The sequence below is a fragment of the Oncorhynchus clarkii genome, chromosome 15 (assembly GCF_045791955.1).
Source record: "Oncorhynchus clarkii lewisi isolate Uvic-CL-2024 chromosome 15, UVic_Ocla_1.0, whole genome shotgun sequence".
NCBI lineage: Eukaryota > Metazoa > Chordata > Actinopteri > Salmoniformes > Salmonidae > Oncorhynchus > Oncorhynchus clarkii.
Window position 1 is genome coordinate 20,342,898 of NC_092161.1, and position 20,086 is coordinate 20,362,983.

The 20,086-nt window shown below is 43.7% G+C and overlaps 1 protein-coding gene across 12 annotated transcripts in view; it reads right to left on the reverse strand.

Moving 5' to 3' along the window:
• Positions 1 to 760: 760 nt before the first annotated feature.
• The window catches only part of LOC139367028 (receptor-type tyrosine-protein phosphatase mu-like), a 296,813-nt gene continuing 277,487 nt past the window's right edge, over positions 761 to 20,086 (reverse strand). For all 12 annotated transcript variants that reach the window (XM_071104931.1, XM_071104928.1, XM_071104927.1 and 9 more), the window contains 8 exons: positions 19,851 to 19,986; positions 8,642 to 8,791; positions 8,327 to 8,500; positions 7,102 to 7,233; positions 6,005 to 6,130; positions 4,854 to 5,017; positions 2,225 to 2,360; positions 761 to 1,877 (listed from right to left, as the gene is read on the reverse strand). In XM_071104931.1, the coding sequence (XP_070961032.1) occupies positions 1,824 to 1,877; positions 2,225 to 2,360; positions 4,854 to 5,017; positions 6,005 to 6,130; positions 7,102 to 7,233; positions 8,327 to 8,500; positions 8,642 to 8,791; positions 19,851 to 19,986 (1,072 nt within the window). In that variant the 3' untranslated portion in view covers positions 761 to 1,823. The remainder of the gene's footprint in view (positions 1,878 to 2,224; positions 2,361 to 4,853; positions 5,018 to 6,004; positions 6,131 to 7,101; positions 7,234 to 8,326; positions 8,501 to 8,641; positions 8,792 to 19,850; positions 19,987 to 20,086) is intronic.

Genomic DNA, 20,086 nt, shown 5'->3' on the forward strand with positions numbered 1-20,086 from the left:
ACCCACAGTTCCTAGACCAGTTAACCCACGGTTCCTAGACCAGTTAACCCACGGTTCCTAGACCAGTTAACCCACGGTTCCTAGACCAGTTAACCCACGGTTCCTAGACCAGTTAACCCACGGTTCCTAGACCAGTTAACCCACGGTTCCTAGACCAGTTAACCCACGGTTCCTAGACCAGTTAACCCACAGTTCCTAGACCAGTTAACCCACGGTTCCTAGACCAGTTAACCCACGGTTCCTAGACCAGTTAACCCACGGTTCCTAGACCAGTTAACCCACGGTTCCTAGACCAGTTAACCCACGGTTCCTAGACCAGTTAACCCACGGTTCCTAGACCAGTTAACCCACGGTTCCTAGACCAGTTAACCCACGGTTCCTAGACCAGTTAACCCACGGTTCCTAGACCAGTTAACCCACGGTTCCTAGACCAGTTAACCCACGGTTCCTAGACCAGTTAACCCACGGTTCCTAGACCAGTTAACCCACGGTTCCTAGACCAGTTAACCCACGGTTCCTAGACCAGTTAACCCACGGTTCCTAGACCAGTTAACCCACGGTTCCTAGACCAGTTAACCCACGGTTCCTAGACCAGTTAACCCACGGTTCCTAGACCAGTTAACCCACGGTTCCTAGACCAGTTAACCCACGGTTCCTAGACCAGTTAACCCACGGTTCCTAGACCAGTTAACCCACGGTTCCTAGACCGTCATTGAAAATAAGAAAATAATCTGCACAACACGCAAAAAACACACGTATATCAGTAGATATGTATGTATTTGTAAGTTTGGGTTGTTTTTTTCCATACAAGATAAATAAAAGGCTTACAATACATCTGGTCAACATTATGCAGAGTTCGAGAAAAGAAAAAAAATATGACCCCCCCCCCCCCCCCCAAAAAAAAATCATGATTGTCACTCAATGTGCTTCACAAAAAACTCTCAATGAATAAATAGTCTGTCCAACTTCATAATATTTACAATATTAACAATAATGACCACAATGAATGAAGCTTTGGATCTGCTGACGTGATGAAAAGCTTGAGTGTGGATGGTACCGGAGTGCGTTTTTCTTCTCCTCCTCCAGCCAATGCGACCGAAGCAATGGCAGCATACACATTTAAGATTTTGCTTTCTTTCATAATGCATAACTTTACAACTATACATGTCAAACAGCTTCATCATATTAACAAACACTGTTAAAAAAAAATGATCAATGGAAATTAAAAACAAGGATAAAAAACAACATATCATCAACATTACACTTATATCGCATTCCCCACAAAAATGGAAATGACATTGATCATCCGATGAGGATTAAAAAGGCAATAAACAGGATTCACTGGCAAGAGGAGAGCTTTTTTGTTGAAAAAATAAACTTAAAAAAATACTAGGTTTGGGGTGGGGGGGTGGGAGGGGGTGACATAGGGGCAGTAGAATACATCAGTGTGAACTCCTGTTCAGTGATCAGGTGCTGTTCTGAGGGACAGGGGAGGACGAGGGTAAATACTAACACAGTCTAGTAGAAAGAGGAGAGAGGGGTGGGGGGGGGGGGTGTCAGGGATGAGACAGAGTAAAGTTAATCAAGTTCAGGGACATTTTATCGTAGAATGGGGGCGGGGGGGCAGTGCAAAAGCGTCCGGTTCCAAACCACCTTCTTTCCTCCCCTCGGCCTAAATCCGTAGAGGTGCGATGGGATGACCCTGTTCAGCAGTTCAGTTCTATCCTCCAGTAACCAACATTCACTCAAGTTGAAGAGACTCAGTCCAGGTAAGCTGTGAGGGCTGTGGTGCGGGGGTTAGGGGGGGGTATCTTTCAGCCCAGCTAACCAGAATTCAAGTACTCCAGTGCCACCTCATAGCAGAACTTGTATTGATCCTGTGGATGAATGGGAAGAAGAGTACATCATTATTGACGATGACTGGACTAGACATGGCTGCATTGACTTTGCCTTTAATTCATTATAATGGCTAAGTTATTCACAGTGCTATTTTCTCCTTATTGTAAACGTCAACAGACATTTCAATCACTTAATAATTCTGGACTCAAGTTGAATAGACTTTGGCAACCCGACTTGTCCCAGAAGTACCCAACTGTAGGCTTCGTAGTGAGGACCAGTAAACCACTCTAAGGGTTAGCAGTGCCCCCCCCCCCACCGATCCATGTAATGTCATTCCTTATGATCTAAAAGAGAAAACTGATCCTAGATCAGGACCGGTTCTTACCAGTAAGTCGACCATGTTGGGTTTGTTGTTCCTCAGTGTTTTGACTGCGTGGAACACGTCAACCGAACGCTGATGACGCAGCATCTCGCACACGATGCTGATCGCACAGAACGTCCCGCTGCGTCCTCCACCATTCCTGAGAGAGAGAGAGAGAAAGAAAGAAAGAAAGGAGAAAGAATGGGATAGATAATAGACCAAGACATAATATGATATATATAATATATATATAATATAATGATTATACATATATACATCTACCTATAACACACAAAAAAAACTGTCAGAATTGCTAAGCGTTAGCACCCCTGACTTAAAATTATCTTAACTTTTTATACAAGTTAAAAAACGTTCTACCTGCAGGCTTGATACTTCCAACTAATTGTAAGCTTCATGAATGAATAACATTATCAGTGATGTATGGTGGTTGATTCATGACATGTTCTGCCCCTGAGCAAGGCACTTAACCCACTGTTCTCCCCCCGCGCCAAAGACGTGGATGTCGATTATGCCAGCCCCCCTACACCTCTCGGATTCAGAGGGGTTGGGTTAAATGCCGAAGACACATTTCAGTTGAAGGCATTTAGTTGTACAACTGACTCGGTATCCCCCCTTTCCATTTCCTTTCATAGAGCTTGACTAAACTTATCAGCGTCTCTTCCTGTGCTTGCTGTTCTTGATTTTGCCCTCTAGATGGCGCCACACTACTGTCAATCCACCATTGCACACTATTGGCTACCCACTGACACTAAAGTGTGGAACATAGGATATTGCTGGCACTCTAAGTAGTTCGTAAACTCCTCATGAAAAGCTGCTCTTTCTCAGAACCGTTTCCAGATGTGCAACTTCACTGTCTTTACAGCACTGTCTTGAAAGCCAAAGAGCTTTTAAGAGTTGCAAGAGGAGAGCGTCACAAAGTGAGCAGTTTGAGTTCAGTGGATGTATACTCTCTCAACTCCCTCAGCAGTTTGAGTTCAGTGGATGTATACTCTCTCAACTCCCTCAGCAGTTTGAGTTCAGTGGATGCATACTCTCTCAACTCCCTCAGCAGTTTGAGTTCAGTGGATGTATACTCTCTCAACTCCCTCAGCAGTTGACCTCTGTCAATCTCCACATGCCTTACGCATGTTTCAAGAATGTTCCGGTGAAACGGGCTATGTCCAAAATGGCATACTATTGCCCCTATAGAGCCCTGGTCAAAAGGAGTGCACTATATAGGGAAAAGGGTGTAGCTCAAGATACGTTGAGACGGTTGCAATGGCTGTCATAGCCCAGATTGTTTGGACATAAGGATGCAGGGAGGGAGCTCTGTGATTGAGACTAAACTAGCAGTCTAAACATTTACTGGAGGGTGGGGGGGGGGGGGGGGGGGGGGTGGGGGGGGCAGTGTTGTCTTTCTGACGTTTGTTTAGCGGCAGACCCTGCTGGCTTCGTTCAGTGTGTGTATTGTGCTGATTGTCTCTGGTTTAAAGTGTGTGTGTGCTGCTCTGGTCGGGGGCGATTGGAATCTCTTCGGAGACTCTAATGAGAGTCATGTATCTGGGTGATTATTTTGGACTCTCTGGCTTACAGACCAGGCCAGTAACCCTGTTAAACAGCACCAGCCACAGATTACATCAACAATGACCCTGTCGTCCACACATACACTCCTCCGTTCCCATCATCCCTCCCTCCCCCCGTTTTCCGATTTGATTTCCCACCCAACTAGGGCCTCAGGAAACGAGGGAGACTCTCACGGCTTCCCTCTCTCCTCTCCTCCCCTCCATTCCATCTATCCGAGTAAAGTGGGGCTGCTGGAGATAAGGAAGGGCAGATTGAGCTGAGACAGAGACCCACCCAGAGGCCTCTCCCACCGGAGCATTACGATCTAGATCTGGGCAGCATCGGGAACTACAAGCTCATTTGATTTGATTATCTCCCTCTGGTAAATTCAGCAGCCTCTCTCCTCTATTTCTCCTATTTAGTAAGTGGAGATCACCTGGGTCGGATTGCACATTCAAATTCATACTGTGATATCACACTGATTTATCCAGTTAAATAGTATACTTGGGCCAGACTAATGTGTCAAATAATTGAGATACAGAGATTGCGATTGTCAACCGTTTTTTTTAAATTATTTTGAATTAATGATATAGTCTTGAAGAATATGTCCAGCCCCATTCCTGAGATTTATAGCAAACCAAGTGGCAGGGCTGCTATTTCGTTGTTTTTCGAATTACGAAGTGGAACTTTAAATGGCTTTGTGCTTGAATGGTTCATTTTGATGACAGCCAGTGTTTGTACGAGCATTGAGCGCTTTCTGGTGGGCCTTCAAAATGTCAGTTTCCAGAAGGCTGTCAGAAGGCAGGATGGTGTGCTGTGAGGACTGCATCCCCATGGAAAGTGTATGTGATCACCATCAGAGGAGGACAGTGACATTTCTCACTGTCCCATCGGAGTGGTCCAGTGTCACTGTGACCCCGGTGGCATTTTGGGCGGCTATGTTGGATCGAATTAGAGGGGTGGTTTTGGGGGGTTACATCAAATACCTAAGAACCCCCTACTCTTTCCACCCATTTGGGAAGTCCAGAGCTAGTAAAGGTTTACTGTGCAGTACTAGGTGTAGGTTGAGACATGACTGCTAGGTACTTACAGACAGTGTACGACGGTGCGTCCCTCCCCTCCGTCATATTCCTCCTGCCACTTGTCCACCTGGCGGATGAGCTTGAGGAAGGAGCGCTTGGACACAGGTGTGTCCCGGTACATAGGCCAGCCCAGGAACTGGAACTGTTGCACCATGCGATACCCGTCCTGTGGCTGGAGAGAGAGAAATGGACGTGTTAGCATTACCGTGTGTGTGTCTATGTCTGCTATAGTAGCTGTAGGAGCAAGAGTGTGTGTGTGTCTATGTCTGCTATAGTAGCTGTAGGAACAGGGGTGTGTGTGTGTGTGTGTGTGTGTGTGTGTGTGTGCTATAGTAGCTGTAGGAACAGGAGTGTGTGTGTGTGTGTATGTCTGCTATAGTAGCTGTAGGAACAGGAGTGTGTGTGTGTGTGTGTGTGTGTGTATGTCTGCTATAGTAGCTGTAGGAACAGGAGTGTGTGTGTGTGTGTATGTTTGCTATAGTAGCTGTAGGAACAGGAGTGTGTGTGTGTGTGTGTGTGTGTATGTCTGCTATAGTAGCTGTAGGAACAGGAGTGTGTGTGTGTGTGTATGTTTGCTATAGTAGCTGCAGGAACAGGAGTGTGTGTGTGTGTCTATGTCTGCTATAGTAGCTGTAGGAACAGGAGTGTGTGTGTCTGCTATAGTCGCTGTAGGAACAGGAGTGTGTGTGTGTGTGTGTGTTATAGTAGCTGTAGGAACAGGAGTTTGTGTGTGTGTGTGTGTGTCTGCTATAGTAGCTGTAGGAACAGGAGTGTGTCTGTATGTCTGCTATAGTAGCTGTAGGAACAGGAGTGTGTGTGTGTGTGTCTCTATGTCTGCTATAGTAGCTGTAGGAACAGGAGTGTGTGTGTGTGTGTGTGTGTCTATGTCTGCTATAGTAGCTGTAGGAACAGGAGTGTGTGTGTGTGTGTGTGTCTCTATGTCTGCTATAGTAGCTGTAGGAACAGGAGCGTGTGTGTGTCTGCTATAGTAGCTGTAGGAACAGGAGTGTGTGTGTCTATGTCTGCTATAGTAGCTGTAGGAACAGGAGCGTGTGTGTCTCTATGTCTGCTATAGTAGCTGTAGGAACAGGAGTGTGTGTCGATGTCTGCTATAGTAGCTGTATGAACAGGAGTGTGTGTGTGGTGTTCTGTCTCGTACCCGTGCAGCGTTGTAGATGCGGAATATCCTGCTGATGATGTCCTCCTCCAGGTCAGCTGACACAAACTCCACCTGGATGGGCCCGTGGCGGTGCACGCCGTTCTCCGGCCAGTACTGGGGACACAGCTGCACACACACACACACACACACACACACACACACACACACACACACATCAAATGAGACATTGAATGAGAGCCTATTGATTGCATTGGCATTCACATTCACCCTCTTTTGATAACTGCAATTCTCTCATTGTCTTTCAAGGTCATGCCTTCAAACACACAAAAACATCTACAATTTAACAGTTCAGGAGAGTGAAACACCGCCTGACTATCCTGTTCTATTGAGCTGCCTCCTCAACAGCAGATGAAAGAAAACACAATGACATCAACTAGGCATTCCAACATACATACACATCTATATAGGAATGCCTAGTTAATGTCATTGTGTGTGTATATATATATATCATATATTATATATATATATATCATATATTATATATATATATATATATATATATATATATATATATATATATATATATATAATATATGATATATATATATATATATAATATATATAAATATATAATATATATAAATATATATAATATATATAAATATATATAATATATATAAATATATATAATATATATAAATATATATATATATAAATATATATATATATATATATATATATATATATATATATATATATATATATATATATATATATATATATATATATATATATATTGCTATAGCTGTGGTACTTGTTGCCGGGCTACAGTCAGAATAGGGAATGAGAGGATAGTGTAGCCACCCAGCTGGGTGGTGTTGCTAGGAAATGCTGCCACCTGCTATTCTTTGAACATTTTGACAGACAGGGCCCCAAGGCCATTTGAGGCAGACTCCTTCCCCTCCTCTTTCAAACCTACTGGTAGCGATCTGTCTATGATCATGTACTAATGACTAGTCTATAACGGAGACTGGAATGTCTGATAGTATGATAAAGGATTGCATGGCGTCACATGGTTTGGAGTGACTTGATTGGCCTCTCGTGTGTGTGTGTGTGTGTGTGTATGTTAGTCTTACCTGTGCTGGGTCTACGTCGTTGAGCATCACTATAGAGGTGCAGTGGTAGTCCAGCACCAGCCTCCAGAAGTCTTTGACCGTGTTGGGCAAGGGGTGCTGGGTAACGATGAACGCAGATGGCTGCTTGTAGCTCTGTGGAGGAGGAAAACGACGAGGAAGAGAAAGTCAGCAACCCCAAAATGAACAGAAAGACAGTATTTACATCACTAAGATCAAGGACATGTCATCAGGCCTTTAGTCATAATGCAGGGAATTCTCACAATCAAGTTCAGGTTACTATGTGAGGTTGTATGTATCTGAGGTCTGCGGGTTTTTGAGGAATCATGTACAGGGAACGTATTTATTTCCAGATATTCATGACCGTTCTGAAGGAATTTGACTATCAACACTAAGACCACATACTATATCCTTATTGTATATACCAAATATGCATGAGTATAATTGGTGGCACATTATTTCCATAAAGCCAATCCAAACTGAGTCATACTGCTGCGTTCGACAAAAAACACATTGCAATTATGAATGTCCATTTCCATGACGATGGGACAAATCCATCCAAAGCCATCTGTTTTTTAAATCATTTTCGATGAGGATGTAATTGTTGGTGGAAGCACAGAAAAAGCACTAGCCATTCATCAACATGATACACTGTCCCCCTACTGTTTAGGTTTGGCTGGGAAATGGCTGGCTAAGTAACATGGGGTGATTATTATAGAGATGGATGGGCTATTTACACACCAGCTATTTAACCACAGGACGCCCCAGGACTGCTGAGTCGCCCGCTGTCCCTTGCGAGCTCTCTCTGTTTCCTTCTTCCCCTTTCCTTCTCCCTCTACACTATTCCCCAACTCCGTCCCCGTTTCTCCCTCTATGTCTGTCTCTCCCACTCCCTCCCTCTCTCCTTTCTCCATAATAAAGAAGTTGTAACAGACAGCCAATATGCCACTAATCTACCACTAATAAAGTTTGCTCTTCATTCAAAGCGCCAAATCTGCCCTTTATGTAGATGGGTGATTGAACAGTGACCTATCCACATCATCATATCTCAGCACAATGATTAAAAAAGAACAGTTCCACTATTGACTCAGCACTTTTCCAGCAGTACATTTACATCCAATGACTTGCACACGGACTGACACTGCAAGTCATTTAAAAAGGTTACGAGTGAGCGTGCCTAAGTCTGAGTGTGTGTGAGAATGAGTGTGTGTGTGTGTGTGAGACGTACGTCCATGAGAGCGGCGTTGATGTAGTTGGAACTCTCTCCGTCGATGGTGATGAGGAAGGGCAGACAGCGGTCTGGAGGGAGGACGTCCATGCAGCGGTTCTTCTCGTGGTTCCTGGGGAGCAGGGCGATGCTGCAGTCCTCCACACGCAACGTAGGAGTCACCATGTTCAGGGTCTGGAGGGAGGAAGGGATATGAGCCTGGTAGACACCTTCAATTGTGCCTTGGAGTGAAGAGCATTTATGTACACCAATATACGTATGCATGTGTGATGAACAACGCATGCTCACACACACACACACACACACACACAGTACCCTGAACTCCTCTTTGATCTGGCTGGAGTTAGTCTGGGGGTCCAGGCGGTTCATGTCATAGTAGACCGATCGTAGCTGGTTGGCTGGGATGGTGGTGTCCCCGCACAGACACGCCTCCAAGATGGCGTCGTGGATGAACACGTACTGCTCCTGTAGGACGGAGCAGGCCATAGGATATCGTGAGGGACAGAAAGCCATGCAACGCCTAGACACACACCAGGAAGAGCTCACACTGAGAACAAAGCAACAATACTTACCTCCACATTGAGGTAACACAGAAACATGACCAAACCAAAGTGATGATTGACTCAAGTCAAGTCATGGTTCCAAAAGCCATTTTTGGTGAGATATCAAATCAAATCCTAATCCAATCCTCGGTTTTCCAATTGGTCTTGAGAAATACAGAATCCTGGATGGTAGACATTGGGGCTGGGTATTCTCTCATGTTGTTTAAACCCTTCTATGTTTGCTAAGACTGTGGCTGAGCCAACGGGTACCCTATGGACTTCCTTTCTCCGGGTAAGTAGTTCACTATATAAGGGAATAGGGTGCTATAACAGCCTGTCACCTCCACAGTGACCATTCCCATTGACCTTTCCTCTGTCAATACTACTACTCTCTCCCTTTCCTCTGTCAATACTACCACTCTCTCTCTTTCCTCTGTCAATACTACTACTCTCTCTCACTCTTTCCTCTGTCAATACTACCACTCTCTCTCTTTCCTCTGTCAATACTACCACTCTCTCTTTCCTCTGTCAATACTACTACCCTCTCTCTCTTTCCTCTGTCAATACTACCACTCTCTCTCTTTCCTCTGTCAATACTACTACTCGCTCTCACTCTTTCCTCTGTCAATACTACCACTCTCTCTTTCCTCTGTCAATACTACCACTCTCTCTCTTTCCTCTGTCAATACTACTACTCTCTCTCACTCTTTCCTGTCAATACTACCACTCTCTCTCTTTCCTCTGTCAATACTACCACTCTCTCTCTTTCCTCTGTCAATACTACTACTCTCTATTTCCTCTGTCAATACTACCACTCTCTCTCTTTCCTCTGTCAATACTACTACTCTCCCTCACTCTTTCCTCTGTCAATACTACAACTCTTTCTCACTCTTTCCTCTGTCAATACTACCACTCTCTCTTTCCTCTGTCAATACTACCACTCTCTCTCTTTCCTCTGCCAATACTACTACTCTCTCTCTTTCCTCTGTCAATACTACTACTCTCTCTCACTCTTTCCTGTCAATACTACTACTCTCTCTCTTTCCTCTGTCAATACTACTACTCTCTCTCTCTCTCTCTTTCCTCTGTCAATACTACTACTCTCTCTCTTTCCTCTGTCAATACTACTACTCTCTCTCACTCTTTCCTGTCAATACTACCACTCTCTCTCTTTCCTCTGTCAATACTACCACTCTCTCTTTCCTCTGCCAATACTACCACTCTCTCTCTTTCCTCTGTCAATACTACCACTCTCTCCCTCTTTCAATACTACCACTCTCTCCCTCTTTCAATACTACCACTCTTTCCTCTGTCAATACTACCACTCTCTCTCTCTCTTTCCTCTGTCAATACTACTACTCTCTCTTTCCTCTGTCAATACTACCACTCTCTCTCTCTCTTTCCTCTGTCAATACTACTACTCTCCCTATCTCTCTTTCCTCTGTCAATACTACTACTCTCTCTCTCTCTCTTTCCTCTGTCAATACTACCACTCTCTCTCTTTCCTCTGTCAATACTACCACTCTCTCTTTCCTCTGCCAATACTACCACTCTCTCTCTTTCCTCTCAATACTACCACTCTCTCTTTCCTCTCAATACTACCACTCTCACTCTTTCCTCTGTCAATACTACCACTCTCTCTCTTTCCTCTGTCAATACTACCACTCTCTCTCTTTCCTCTGTCAATACTACTACCCTCTCTCTCTTTCATCTGTCAATACTACCACTCTCTCTCTTTCCTCTGTCAATACTACTACTCTCTCCCACTCTTTCCTCTGTCAATACTACCACTCTCTCTCTTTCCTCTGTCAATACTACCACTCTCTCTCTTTCCTCTGTCAATACTACTACTCTCTCTTTCCTCTGTCAATACTACCACTCTCTCTCTTTCCTCTGTCAATACTACTACTCTCCCTCACTCTTTCCTCTGTCAATACTACAACTCTCTCTCACTCTTTCCTCTGTCAATACTACCACTCTCTCTCTTTCCTCTGTCAATGCTACCACTCTCTCTCTTTCCTCTGCCAATACTACTACTCTCTCTCACTCTTTCCTGTCAATACTACCACTCTCTCTCTTTCCTCTGTCAATACTACCACTCTCTCTTTCCTCTGCCAATACTACCACTCTCTCTCTTTCCTCTGTCAATACTACCACTCTCTCCCTCTTTCAATACTACCACTCTTTCCTCTGTCAATACTACCACTCTCTCTCTCTCTTTCCTCTGTCAATACTACTACTCTCTCTCTCTCTTTCCTCTGTCAATACTACTACTCTCTCTTTCCTCTGTCAATACTACCACTCTCTCTCTCTCTCTCTTTCCTCTGTCAATACTACTACTCTCTCTCTCTCTCTTCTTTACTACTCCTCTGTCAATACTACTACTCTCTCTCTTTCCTCTGTCAATACTACTACTCTCTCTCTCTTTCCTCTCAATACTACTACTTCTCTCTCTCTGTCAATACTACTACTCTCTCTCTCTTTCCTCTGTCAATACTACTACTCTCTCTCTTTCCTCTGTCAATACTACTACTCTCTCTCTCTCTGTCAATACTACCACTCTCTCTTTCCTCTGTCAATACTACTACTCTCTCTCTCTCTTTCCTCTGTCAATACTACTACTCTCTCTCTTTCCTCTGTCAATACTACTACTCTCCCTCTCTCTTTCCTCTGTCAATACTACCACTCTCTCTTTCCTCTCAATACTACCACTCTCTCTTTCCTCTCAATACTACCACTCTCTCTCTTTCCTCTGTCAATACTACTACTCTCTCTCTCTCTCTCTCTTTCCTCTGTCAATACTACTACTCTCTCTCTTTCCTCTGTCAATACTACTACTCTCTCTCTCTCTCTCTTTCCTCTGTCAATACTACTACTCTCTCTCTTTCCTCTGTCAATACTACTACTCTCTCTCTCTTTCCTCTGTCAATACTACTACTCTCTCTCTTTCCTCTGTCAATACTACTACCACTCTCTCTCTTTCCTCTGTCAATACTACCACTCTCTCTTTCCTCTGTCAATACTACCACTCTCTCTCTCTCTTTCCTCTGTCAATACTACTACTCTCTCTCTCTCTTTCCTCTGTCAATACTACTACTCTCTCTTTCCTCTGTCAATACTACCACTCTCTCTCTCTCTCTTTCCTCTGTCAATACTACTACTCTCTCTTTCCTCTGTCAATACTACTACTCTCCCTCTCTCTTTCCTCTGTCAATACTACTACTCTCCCTCTCTCTTTCCTCTGTCAATACTACCACTCTCTCTTTCCTCTGTCAATACTACCACTCTCTCTTTCCTCTGTCAATACTACCACTCTCTCTCTCTCTTTCCTCTGTCAATACTACTACTCTCTCTCTCTCTTTCCTCTGTCAATACTACTACTCTCTCTTTCCTCTGTCAATACTACCACTCTCTCTCTCTCTTTCCTCTGTCAATACTACTACTCTCTCTCTTTCCTCTGTCAATACTACTACTCTCCCTCTCTCTTTCCTCTGTCAATACTACCACTCTCTCTTTCCTCTCAATACTACCACTCTCTCTTTCCTCTCAATACTACCACTCTCTCTCTTTCCTCTGTCAATACTACTACTCTCTCTCTCTTTCCTCTGTCAATACTACTACTCTCTCTCTTTCCTCTGTCAATACTACTACTCTCTCTCTCTTTCCTCTGTCAATACTACTACTCTCTCTCTTTCCTCTGTCAATACTACTACCACTCTCTCTCTTTCCTCTGTCAATACTACCACTCTCTCTTTCCTCTGCCAATACTACCACTCTCTCTTTCCTCTGTCAATACTACCACTCTCTCCCTCTTTCAATACTACCACTCTCTCCCTCTTTCAATACTACCACTCTTTCCTCTGTCAATACTACCACTCTCTCTTTCCTCTCAATACTACCACTCTCTCTCTTTCCTCTGTCAATACTACTACTCTCTCTCTCTCTCTCTTTCCTCTGTCAATACTACTACTCTCTCTCTTTCCTCTGTCAATACTACTACCCTCTCTCTCTTTCCTCTGTCAATACTACTACTCTCTCTCACTCTTTCCTGTCAATACTACCACTCTCTCTCTTTCCTCTGTCAATACTACCACTCTCTCTTTCCTCTGCCAATACTACCACTCTCTCTATCCTCTGTCAATACTACCACTCTCTCCCTCTTTCAATACTACCACTCTCTCCCTCTTTCAACACTACCACTCTTTCCTCTGTCAATACTACCACTCTCTCTCTCTCTTTCCTCTGTCAATACTACTACTCTCTCTCTCTCTTTCCTCTGTCAATACTACTACTCTCTCTTTCCTCTGTCAATACTACCACTCTCTCTCTCTCTCTCTTTCCTCTGTCAATACTACTACTCTCTCTCTCTCTTTCCTCTGTCAATACTACCACTCTCTCTCTTTCCTCTGTCAATACTACTACTCTCTCTCACTCTTTCCTGTCAATACTACCACTCTCTCTCTTTCCTCTGTCAATACTACCACTCTCTCTCTTTCCTCTGTCAATACTACTACTCTCCCTCACTCTTTCCTCTGTCAATACTACACCTCTCTATCACTCTTTCCTCTGTCAATACTACCACTCTCTCTCTTTCCTCTGTCAATACTACTCTCTCTCTTTCCTCAGCCAATACTACTACTCTCTCTCTCTCTTTCCTCTGTCAATACTACTACTCTCTCTCTCTCTTTCCTCTGTCAATACTACCACTCTCTCTCTTTCCTCCGTCAATACTACTACTCTCTCTCACTCTTTCCTGTCAATACTACCACTCTCTCTCTTTCCTCTGTCAATACTACCACTCTCTCTCTTTCCTCTGTCAATACTACTACTCTCCCTCACTCTTTCCTCTGTCAATACTACACCTCTCTATCACTCTTTCCTCTGTCAATACTACCACTCTCTCTCTTTCCTCTGTCAATACTACTCTCTCTCTTTCCTCAGCCAATACTACTACTCTCTCTATCTCTTTCCTCTGTCAATACTACCACTCTCTCTCTTTCCTCTGTCAATACTACTACCCTCTCTCTCTTTCCTCTGGCAATACTACTACTCTCTCTCACTCTTTCCTGTCAATACTACCACTCTCTCTCTTTCCTCTGTCAATACTACCACTCTCTCTCTTTCCTCTGTCAATACTACCACTCTCTCTTTCCTCTGCCAATACTACCACTCTCTCTCTTTCCTCTGTCAATACTACCACTCTCTCCCTCTTTCAATACTACCACTCTCTCCCTCTTTCAAAACTACCACTCTCTCTCTCTCTTTCCTCTGTCAATACTACTACTCTCTATCTCTCTCTCTTTCCTCTGTCAATACTACTACTCTCTCTTTCCTCTGTCAATACTACCACTCTCTCTCTCTCTCTCTCCTCTGTCAATACTACTACTCTCTCTCTCTCACTCTTTCCTGTCAATACTACCACTCTCTCTCTTTCCTCTGTCAATACTACCACTCTCTCTTTCCTCTGCCAATACTACCACTCTCTCTATCCTCTGTCAATACTACCACTCTCTCCCTCTTTCAATACTACCACTCTCTCCCTCTTTCAACACTACCACTCTTTCCTCTGTCAATACTACCACTCTCTCTCTCTCTTTCCTCTGTCAATACTACTACTCTCTCTCTCTCTTTCCTCTGTCAATACTACTACTCTCTCTTTCCTCTGTCAATACTACCACTCTCTCTCTCTCTCTCTTTCCTCTGTCAATACTACTACTCTCTCTCTCTCTTTCCTCTGTCAATACTACCACTCTCTCTCTTTCCTCTGTCAATACTACTACTCTCTCTCACTCTTTCCTGTCAATACTACCACTCTCTCTCTTTCCTCTGTCAATACTACCACTCTCTCTCTTTCCTCTGTCAATACTACTACTCTCCCTCACTCTTTCCTCTGTCAATACTACACCTCTCTATCACTCTTTCCTCTGTCAATACTACCACTCTCTCTCTTTCCTCTGTCAATACTACTCTCTCTCTTTCCTCAGCCAATACTACTACTCTCTCTATCTCTTTCCTCTGTCAATACTACCACTCTCTCTCTTTCCTCTGTCAATACTACTACCCTCTCTCTCTTTCCTCTGGCAATACTACTACTCTCTCTCACTCTTTCCTGTCAATACTACCACTCTCTCTCTTTCCTCTGTCAATACTACCACTCTCTCTCTTTCCTCTGTCAATACTACCACTCTCTCTTTCCTCTGCCAATACTACCACTCTCTCTCTTTCCTCTGTCAATACTACCACTCTCTCCCTCTTTCAATACTACCACTCTCTCCCTCTTTCAAAACTACCACTCTCTCTCTCTCTTTCCTCTGTCAATACTACTACTCTCTCTCTCTCTCTTTCCTCTGTCAATACTACTACTCTCTCTTTCCTCTGTCAATACTACCACTCTCTCTCTCTCTCTCTCTCTCCTCTGTCAATACTACTACTCTCTCTCTCTCTCTTTCCTCTGTCAATACTACTACTCTCTCTCTTTCCTCTGTCAATACTACTACTTTCCCTCTCTCTCTTTCCTCTGTCAATACTACTGCTCTCTCTCTCTTTCCTCTGTCAATACTACCACTCTCTCTTTCCTCTCAATACTACCACTCTCTCTTTCCTCTCAATACTACCACTCTCTCTCTTTCCTCTGTCAATACTACTACTCTCTCTCTCTCTCTCTTTCCTCTGTCAATACTACTACTCTCTCTCTTTCTTCTGTCAATACTACTACTCTCTCTCTCCTCTGTCAATACTACTACTCTCTCTTTCCTCTGTCAATACTACTACTCTCTCTTTCCTCTGTCAATACCACCACTCTCTCTCTCCCTTTCCTCTGTCAATACTACCACTCTCTCTCTCCCTTTCCTCTGTCAATACTACCTCTCTCTTTCCTCTGTCAATACTACCACTCTCTCTTTCCTCTGTCAATACTACTACTCTCTCTTTCCTCTGTCAATACTACCACTCTCTCTCTCCCTTTCCTCTGTCAATACTACTCTCTCTCTTTCCTCTGTCAATACTACTACTCTCTCTCTCTCTCTCTTTCCTCTGTCAATACTACTACCCTCTCTCTCTTTCCTCTGTCAATACTACTACTCTCTCTCTTTCCTCTGTCAATACTACTACTCTCTCTCACTCTTTCCTGTCAATACTACCACTCTCTCTCTTTCCTCTGTCAATACTACCACTCTCTCTTTCCTCTGCCAATACTACCACTCTCTCTTTCCTCTGTCAATACTACCACTCTCTCCCTCTTTCAATACTACCACTCTCTCCCTCTTTCAACACTACCACTCTTTCCTCTGTCAATACTACCACTCTCTCTCTCTCTTTCCTCTGTCAATACTACTACTCTCTCTCTCTCTTTCCTCTGTCAATACTACTACTCTCTCTTTCCTCTGTCAATACTACCACTCTCTCTCTCTCTCTCTTTCCTCTGTCAATACTACCACTCTCTCTCTTTCCTCTGTCAATACTACTACTCTCTCTCACTCTTTCCTGTCAATACTACCACTCTCTCTCTTTCCTCTGTCAATACTACCACTCTCTCTCTTTCCTCTGTCAATACTACTACTCTCCCTCACTCTTTCCTCTGTCAATACTACACCTCTCTCTCACTCTTTCCTCTGTCAATACTACCACTCTCTCTCTTTCCTCTGTCAATACTACTCTCTCTCTTTCCTCAGCCAATACTACTACTCTCTCTATCTCTTTCCTCTGTCAATACTACCACTCTCTCTCTTTCCTCTGGCAATACTACTACTCTCTCTATCTCTTTCCTCTGTCAATACTACCACTCTCTCTCTTTCCTCTGTCAATACTACCACGCTCTCTTTCCTCTGCCAATACTACCACTCTCTCTCTTTCCTCTGTCAATACTACCACTCTCTCCCTCTTTCAATACTACCACTCACTCCCTCTTTCAATACTACCACTCTCTCTCTCTCTTTCCTCTGTCAATACTACTACTCTCTCTCTCTCTCTTTCCTCTGTCAATACTACTACTCTCTCTTTCCTCTGTCAATACTACCACTCTCTCTCTCTCTCTCTCTCTCCTCTGTCAATACTACTACTCTCTCTCTCTCTTTCCTCTGTCAATACTACTACTCTCTCTCTTTCCTCTGTCAATACTACTACTTTCCCTCTCTCTCTTTCCTCTGTCAATACTACTGCTCTCTCTCTCTTTCCTCTGTCAATACTACCACTCTCTCTTTCCTCTCAATACTACCACTCTCTCTTTCCTCTCAATACTACCACTCTCTCTCTTTCCTCTGTCAATACTACTACTCTCTCTCTCTCTCTCTTTCCTCTGTCAATACTACTACTCTCTCTCTTTCTTCTGTCAATACTACTACTCTCTCTCTCCTCTGTCAATACTACTACTCTCTCTTTCCTCTGTCAATACTACTACTCTCTCTTTCCTCTGTCAATACCACCACTCACTCTCTCCCTTTCCTCTGTCAATACTACCACTCTCTCTCTCCCTTTCCTCTGTCAATACTACCTCTCTCTTTCCTCTGTCAATACTACCACTCTCTCTTTCCTCTGTCAATACTACTACTCTCTCTTTCCTCTGTCAATACTACCACTCTCTCTCTCCCTTTCCTCTGTCAATACTACCACTCTCTCTCTCCCTTTCCTCTGTCAATACTACCTCTCTCTTTCCTCTGTCAATACTACTACTCTCTCTCTCCCTTTCCTCTGTCAATACTACCACTCTCTCTCTTTCCTCTGTCAATACTACCACTCTCTCTCTCTCTCTTTCCTCTGTCAATACTACCACTCTCTCTCTCTCTTTCCTCTGTCAATACTACCACTCTCTCTCTCTCTTTCCTCTGTCAATACTACCACTCTCTCTCTTTCCTCTGTCAATACTACCACTCTCTCTCTCTCTTTCCTCTGTCAATACTACCACCCTCTCTCTTTCCTCTGTCAAGACTACCACTCTCCTTTTCCTCTGTCAATACTAAAACTCTCTCTTTCCTCTGTCAATACTACCACTCTCCCTCTTTCAATACTGCCACTCTCTCCCTCTTTCCTGTCAATACTACCACTCTCTCTTTCCTCTGTCAATACTACTACTCTCCCTCTCTCTCTTTCCTCTGTCAATACTACCACTCTCCCTCTCTTCTGTCAATACTACCACTCCCTCTCTCTTTCCTCTGCCAATACTACTACTCTCCCTCTCTCTCTTTTCTCTGTCAATATTACTACTCTCTCTCTCTTTCCTCTGTCAATAATACTACTCTCTCTCTCTCTCTCTCTCTCTCCTCTGTCAATACTACTACTCTCTCTTTCCTCTGTCAATACTACCATTCTCTCTCTTTCCTGTCAATACTACTACCACTCTCTCTCTTTCCTCTGTCAATACTACTACCACTCTCTCTTTCCTCTGTCAATACTACTACTCTCTCTCTTTCCTCTGTCAATACTACCACTCTCGCTCTCCTTCCTCTGTCAATACTACCACTCTCTCTCTCCTCTGTCAATACTACTAGTCTCTCTCTCTTTCCTCTGTCAATACTACTACCCTCTCTCTCTCTTTCCTCTGTCAATACTACTACTCTCTCTTTCCTCTGTCAATACTACTACTCTCTCTTTCCTCTGTCAATACTACAACTCTCTCTCTCTTTCGTCTGTCAATACTACTACTCTCTCTTTCCTCTGTCAAGACTACTACCCTCTCTCTCTTTCCTCTGCCAATACTACCACTCTCTCTCTTTCCTCTGACAATACTACCTCTCTCTCTCTTTCCTCTGCCAATACTACCTCTCTCTCTCTTTCCTCTGCCAATACTACCACTCCCTCTCTCTTCTCCCCCTATTCCTCTCCTTCTCTCAGGAAAAAGGCCCCGGGCTTGACGTAAATCATTTATGAAGTGACATTTCAGAAACGTCTCGACTTGTCACTTCTGACAAAATCCTTGGGAGCTGAGGGTCAGTGGTTTTCAGGTTAGGCTACTGTGATGTCAGACTCCTGTCCTTGGATATGGAGTTGGAGGTGAAATGGATTTGCAGCCTACCCGGTTGTCATCAGAATATTACGAAATATCACGACAAGACACGAACTGGCTTTTTTTGTGCAACGGGAAAATGTCATTTATAAGTAAACTTTGAATAGTTTTTGAGCTATGAATTTGTCAGTTCACATCAATTAAAAGTATATGTCATGGGAATCAAACAAAGTAAAGCTTGCATACAGCACGACATTAGACACTTGTTTATTGTGCATTAATATAGTATGGTCAGGGAGTTAGGAGTTGGAACTTTAGCATGTTTATGCAATCTAACTCATCAGCTATTAACTATCTTTAAAAGCAAACACTAGTCTGTTGCATTTTTACTCAGAGCTGAATAATATTTGCACAGGGCTAATGAGTTGGCTCATGTTCATTGTCAAGTATCATTGTGTCACATTGTCTGTTTGGCCAGATGTTTGGGATTGGTTGTGCCAGTGGAATTTTAGATACAAAAGAAGAGTCAAGAAATTGTAGACACTACAAGTCTGTCACATTGTGTTGGAGAATACACACCCTGTCCTGTATGGTCCATGGTTTCATGTGTATCATGTATTGACAGAATGAAATGTGCCTGTTTGGGGAATGTGTGTGTGAGTGTGGATGTGTTTAACTACACTTGTGGGTTTTAGGGTTAAGGTTAGAATTAGTGTTAGGGTTCGTTTTGGGGTTAGGTGCTAGGTGTAGGTGCTTGGGTTAGGTTTTCGGGTTAAGGTTAGGTTTAGGAAAAATAGGATTTTGAATAAGATTGAACTGTGTGTCCACACAAGGTTAGTTATACAAGACTGTGTATGCGCGAGTGCGTGTGGTGTGTTTGGGATTGTGTACAGTGGAAGCGAGTAGAGACACTTGGAGCAGGGTCGTGTAGTGGTGTGTGTGTGTCTGTTTGTGTATGTGTACGTCTCTGTGTGCATGTTTCTCTCTCTCTCTCTCTCTCTCTCTCTCTGTATTTGGGTTCGAGCAGGGACAGGGTCATTCTTACCTCTGTCTGGACCATATTAACCCTTCGTGAGCGTAACTCTCTCACACAGTTGTAGATGTCGACCACACCCTCTCTCTCAGCCATGTCCAGCATGATGTCAATCACAATGAAACAGCCGGTCCTGCCCGCCCCCGCACTGATGACGCAAGCACACACACACGCACATACAGCGTGAGAACCAGAGCACAACACACACTCTAAATAGAAAAGCACCGGTTGACAAATTATCTGGGACT